The sequence below is a fragment of the Saccostrea echinata genome, unplaced genomic scaffold (genome assembly GCF_033153115.1).
Source record: "Saccostrea echinata isolate AGI-Se365-2 ecotype Australia unplaced genomic scaffold, CSIRO_AGI_Sech_v1 ptg000025l, whole genome shotgun sequence".
NCBI lineage: Eukaryota > Metazoa > Mollusca > Bivalvia > Ostreida > Ostreidae > Saccostrea > Saccostrea echinata.
This window is the reverse complement of record NW_026889774.1, coordinates 27,756,269-27,762,500: the sequence shown is the minus strand read 5'-3', so window position 1 is coordinate 27,762,500 and position 6,232 is coordinate 27,756,269. Positions and strand designations below refer to the sequence as shown.

General features: G+C 33.5%; 1 protein-coding gene across 1 annotated transcript in view; it reads left to right on the top strand.

Moving 5' to 3' along the window:
* Positions 1-6,232, top strand: part of LOC133192301 (MMS19 nucleotide excision repair protein homolog) — a 36,852-nt gene that overhangs the window by 29,472 nt on the left and 1,148 nt on the right. Inside the window, exons 15-24 of the mRNA XM_061328312.1 lie at positions 659-753; positions 1,106-1,213; positions 1,372-1,615; positions 1,760-1,853; positions 2,100-2,171; positions 2,456-2,582; positions 2,713-2,870; positions 3,314-3,500; positions 3,659-3,741; positions 4,294-4,461. Coding sequence (XP_061184296.1) covers positions 659-753; positions 1,106-1,213; positions 1,372-1,615; positions 1,760-1,853; positions 2,100-2,171; positions 2,456-2,582; positions 2,713-2,870; positions 3,314-3,500; positions 3,659-3,741; positions 4,294-4,461 — 1,336 coding nt within the window. The remainder of the gene's footprint in view (positions 1-658; positions 754-1,105; positions 1,214-1,371; positions 1,616-1,759; positions 1,854-2,099; positions 2,172-2,455; positions 2,583-2,712; positions 2,871-3,313; positions 3,501-3,658; positions 3,742-4,293; positions 4,462-6,232) is intronic.

Genomic DNA, 6,232 nt, shown 5'->3' with positions numbered 1-6,232 from the left:
GGGGCCACAATAGGGAATCCAAGTTTTACATTGAAATATATAGGAAAAATCTTTAAAAATCTTCTTCTCAAGAACCACTGAGCCAGAAAAGCTGAAACTTATGTGGAAGCATCCTCGGGTAGTGTAGATTTTAAATTGTTCAAATCATGACCCCTGGGGGTAGGGCAGGGCCACAATAGGGAATACAAGTTTTACATTGAAATATATAGGAAAAATCTTTAAAAATCTTCTTCTCAAGAACCACTGAGCCAGAAAAGCTGAAACTTATGTGGAAGCATCCTGGGGTAGTGTAGATTCTAAATTGTTCAAATCATGACCCCGGGGGTAGGGCGGGGCCACAATAGGGAAACATTGAAATATATAGGAAAAATCTTCTCAAGAACCACTGGACCAGAAAAACTGAAACTTATGTGGAAGCATCCTGGGATAGTGTAGATTCTAAATTGCTCAAATCATGACCCCTGGGGGTAGGGCAGGGCCACAATAGGTATTACAAGGGGGGAAGTCTGGTAATGAACAGCATGGCCAAAGTTACTCAGGTGAGCGATGTGGCCCATGGGCCTCTTGTTATGAAATAATTTGTTATAGTAGTTTAATTAGCATTATTTTTCAAACGTCATGAACATATATATTCATACAATTTATTTCCATATTGTAGGAGTTCCTGTATGGATCCATGCAAGAACATGATGAAAGTCTGTCCTGAAATATCATCAGAAATTTTACCTAAACTGTTGGATAAGATTGATCCAGGTCTTTTCTTTAAGTTCATTTTCTTTTAAAATCAGACCTGTTTGTTTTTGGTTTGATAGATCATATACCACAACTACATATTCTGACTTGCAAAGAAAGAGATCATATAATTTAAATGTAGTTACTGATGTACATTAAAAAATGAAGTGATTCAAGGGACAGTAATAAAATAATACACAATTATATGCATTGGTAGATGTGTTTGACTCTGCCTTAAAATAGAAATTTTATCCAACTTATAAAATGTTTGATTGAATCATATATTAACATGGAAGATATGAAATATTTTTGATTCTGATTAATTAACAGGTACAAGCTGAGATATCAAATGAGTTTTGTTTTATTTTTGTAGTTGAAGGGGAGGACATTCTTGGTTTTGTAGCAATATTTGCTGCAGATAAAAATGTCATATCCAATACAACACAACAGCTACTGTCAAAACTACAGCAAAAATCTCTAGGTGAATGTCTATTTTATATAGTAGTATGGGGCACTGTGTCATACTGTAGCAATTCAAATTATGTGCATGTAAATTGAAAAGAAAATAATGAAAACTGTGATAAAATAACAAATATATGGTATGTATTTCACCAAATTAAATTTGTTTGTTATTTTCAGCTATGGGGGAGTCATCATCACAAATCTGCCTATGGATTGCATCATGTTTAATTGACATTTCTGTGTATGTCAGAGGAAATTCAGACTGTGTGTCTATTTTGTCTACAGAGACTATTCCTAGTGTCTACAGATTAGTTGTGTCTAACTCTGTGTCTGATAATTACAGTGAAGTTTTGTCTAGTCCACAGGTGCTACAGTCACTGTCTACCTTTATCAGAAATACTGTGATTTTATTAGACTCTGGGTAAGTATTGAATACTGCATGTTTATATTAAATACTGCTATGTTAACCTAGAACAAACCTTTTGTTGAGTTAGTTTCAAAGTACAGACTTGTAAATCTTTTTTATGATGTCTTCATACCATAAATGTAAGCTTTGCTTTTGTAGACTGTACTCCAAACTATACAACTTTGTAACGAATCTCTATTTTGATGCTGATAAAAGTGATTTAGGATTAAAGAAACCATTTACACCTCTTCAGGTATGGTAAATTAGATTCCATACTTTAAATCTTTCTGTCTTTTATAATTGCAGATGTTTGAATGTGTCACACAAAAATTTAGACCCGTTGTGATAAATAGTGAAAAATTCTCATATGAGATGTTAAACAACATACAATGAATCGCATAAATACTGATGTACTTAACAAAGTATGTAAATAACAGAGTTTATAAATTTTCCTGTACTTAGTATGTCAGTCTAACATGTAGCTCTGTTTTTGTTGCAGTCCACTTCTCCCTCAGAGCAGACATCGCTTGTCACTATGCTGACTCCTGTAATATGCGCTAGTCCTAAACATGTAAGTTAACATTGAATGGTATAGTTTGATTCCGGCTTACTGTCAGCAAAGGAGGTGCTGCTCTCTTTAAATTTCTAACAAGGTAACATGACATGGCGCAGAAATTTGAATGTTCAATTGTAGGTTCTGGTAAATTTCGGATATCGGTGACAATTATGATATGTTCATGCCTATTGCATGTATATGTGTTTATATACCAGAAAGTATGTGTTAATAAATGTAAAATAATTTTGGATTGAATGTACAATATGGGATTTTAATAATGTAACTGTAATTTGTTCCAGTATACTCTTCCTGATTTAAATAAGTACAGGGACACACTCTGTGACTTGTCACTAAGAAGTAACCATGACTACACAAAATCTGAGGCAGCTAAATGTTTGGCTGGAATATTAAACAAAGCACTTGAAGGTAAAGGTGTATTAAAGTCTGTAATGATACATGTCAACTAAGAACATATTTTGAGAAAATAATTCCCTTAAACCTAGTTTGCAGACATGTAATTATTGTATATAAATCCAGCTTTTTTATTTTAAAACAGATGAGGATCTGACAGCATTCTTACAAAGTAGATGTGAATTTTATGAACAAAACTTGACATGTGACAGCAAAGATACCTCCTGTCTACAGCAGTGTGTCTGGGTCACAAAGGCTCTTGTCATGAGGGGGCACAGAGAAGCCAATAAGTTTGTAAAAATTGTAAGTTGTTAGAAAAGTAACAAAAAAAAAAGGAAATCAGTCTTGAATTTTAATTTTCCCTGCAGTTTATTGACAAATAGTAGGTAAATAGTAGTTAAAAGACTGATTTGTAAGTTGCATGAAAGATAAGAAAGGAAATATATCTTGCATTTGAGATTTTTTAGCAGTTTTTAAACAAATGATTGATAACAAAATTTAAAGCTGTAGGTAGATTTCTTATTCTGGTAAAATATGTTTATTATATACTACAATAATAGTGCATACTTAGTGCATCATTGCTTTAATCTCCATACAGTGGAAGATTTAATTTTTAATTTATACAAGATTAAGGAGAGGGTGTGAATAGGCTTTGCCTGTAGCCCAGTCCTGATTGAATTACTCAATAAAATATGTTTTAAGTACAGTGGAAGATTTCTTGATTGTCTCTTTCTATACTACAATAGCTTCTGAGGTTGCTGGGAAGTGAGACTCTAGGTGATCAGGCAGCAGAGGGATTTGGAATCATTCATACTGAATATGAAGATGTCCTCAATCCTTCCATGCATGCTAACAACCGATTCCTGTACAAACAGCGATTCTTCACAGAAAACTCCACCCACCTGACTGATGGCTTTCAGACAGCTTCCTCAGGTAACTAATAATAATTAGATGTAGGCATGTAAGTTTGAGATACAGGGCAAGATTTTAAAAACAGCAGGCCTGGATAAACTTAACATGCGTTCTATGAACATGTCTTAATTATATTTAACAATAGCTTAATATATAATAAGGTGCTCTTCTTTTTCTAGAGACAAAGAAGAATTACCTGATAGCTCTGTCTCACTGTCTGAAATCTCTCCCCAAGTCTGTTCTTGTCAGAGAGCTACCTCAGGTATGACTATTCATACATATTTTTATGTAAAACATAGACTGATAGATGAGATATTTACAAGAGACCACAAATAATGAAGAAAGCAATTAACATAATAGATCATGTAAGAAGTACTTGTAGGACGTATTGCACCTCTATATCCTGTAATTGATTAGTCACATTTTCATTGTTTAGTTATTCCCTATGTTGGTCCAGTACTTTATATCCTGTAATTGATTAGTCATATTTTCATTGTTTAGTTATTCCCTATGTTGATCCAGTACTTTATAACCTGTACTTTATTAGTCACATTTTCATTGTTTAGTTATTTCCTATGTTTGTCCAGTACTTTATATCCTGTAATTGATTAGTCATAGTTTCATTGTTTAGTTATTCCCTATGTTGGACCAGTACTTTATAACCTGTACTTAATTAGTCACATTTTCATCGTTTAGCTATTCCCTATGTTCATTACCTGTACTTGATTAGTCACCTTTTCATTGTTTATTTATTCCCTATGTTGGACCAGTACTTTATAACCCGTACTTAATTAGTCAAATTTTCATTGTTTAGCTATTCCCTATGTTGGTCCAGTCCCTGCTGTGTGAGAATGTCCAGCTACAACAATCCACTATGGAAACATTGTGTACAATGATTACCGATGCCCCAAACATCATTGTCAAACATGTGGATACAGTGATTCCTCAGCTTTTGAAACTGACATCATACAAACCATCAATGGTAGGTCAAGAAAACTGACATCATCAATTCAGTTATTGTAGATTAATGAAATCCAGTCATCGTAAACTGTAAACAAAACAGTCTTGGTAGTTTAATATACATGAACAGAACCATCTCTTTTATTTTGTGAGAAATTTAAAACTCATTTGCCTCACCCAATACAGAGTTTTATTTCACATCCTGGATGACTCGTACAAGTTTCCAAATTGTGAAAGTCTTGGGGGAAAAATAGCACAATTTAGGCTAAAAATTAATTAACACTATTCAAGTTATATCTAAAAATTAACATCACAAACCCCCACTTTTAATTTTCTTTTCTGAATATACAAGACAATTTTAACCATTTTGCGTAAATTCAGAAAAAATGTCATTACTTTTAAATGATTTTATTCCTTGTTAAATTTTTATTGCCAGAAAAATGACATTTCTTGAGTGCAGAAAGGTCAAATAATTGACTATGCGAAGTAATTTGAAACTTTTTTGTTGTCATAAATTTTAAAGAGACTATTCACGACGAAAAAAGACTGTGTTTTTTCCCATAATTTATTTGGATAAAAAATATTAGAGGAAAAACTTTGAAACATTGATTTATGTGTTAGATATAATTTCAGTGCAAAAAGGTCATATTCAATGCTCCATAGCGCCAAAAGAAGCGCATTCACCCCCATTTTTGGTTTTGATTTTTAATTAAGCGATATGTATAAATTTCAAAAATATACTTGATAATAAATTCTCAATACTTTTGATAACAGGATCCAACCTCCTTAAAGTAGGGTAAAACATCAAGGTGTATGTATGTTTTAGCTCACCTGAGCTGAAAGCTCAAGTGAGTTTTTCTGAGCACCCATTGTTCGGCATCTGACCATCTGTCAATCTTTCCCTCTTTCTGCCTGTAAACTTTTCACATTCTTAAATGTAACTTCTCAAGAACGACTGGGCCAATAATAACCAATGTTGACACAATACATCCTTGAAAACGGGGTTTCAAATTAGTCAAATGAATGGCTAAGCCAGCTTTCAAGGGGAGGTAGTCAAGAAAAGATAAAAATGGGGTGGGTCTTTCAAAATATCATCGCAAAAACCACTGGGTCAGAAAGGGTGAAACTTAATATATATATGATCGAAGTTTTACATGAGAATGAACATCAGAGCCATAAAGACTCAGATGAGCAGTGTGGCCCTTGGGCTTCTTGTTTTAAAAAAGTAGACCTAATAATGCTGGGGCATTGATTCAGAAGTAATCATCCTCTGTTCATTATTTCATTATTAATTACAAACACTGTTTTAGCACATCTGAGCCCAAGGCTCAAGTGAGCTTTTCTTTTCTTGCATTTATCTGTCTTTCTATCTGTCTGTCCATCTATCTGACCATCCGTAAACTTTTAACATTTTCAACTACTTTTCAAAGAACCACAAGGCCATGTCACAAAGTATCTTTAGGTGAAGGGGATTCAGATTTGTTTAAATGAAGGGCAACATCCTCTTCCAGGGGAAAATATTTAAGAATTATTGAAAATTTAATGGTACATTGTGTCCTTTAAAAATCATCTTCTCAAACACCACCAATCCAAAAAAGATGAAACTTAGATGGAAGCATCCTAAGGTAATGTAGATTTCAAATCATGACCCTTCTGAGGGTAGGGTAGGACCAAAACGGGATATCAGAGTTTAACATATGAATATAGAGGAATAAATCTTTAAAAATCTTTTTCTCAAGAACCACTGGGCTATTTGAAACTTATGTGAAAGCTCACTTTATAGTGTAGAATCA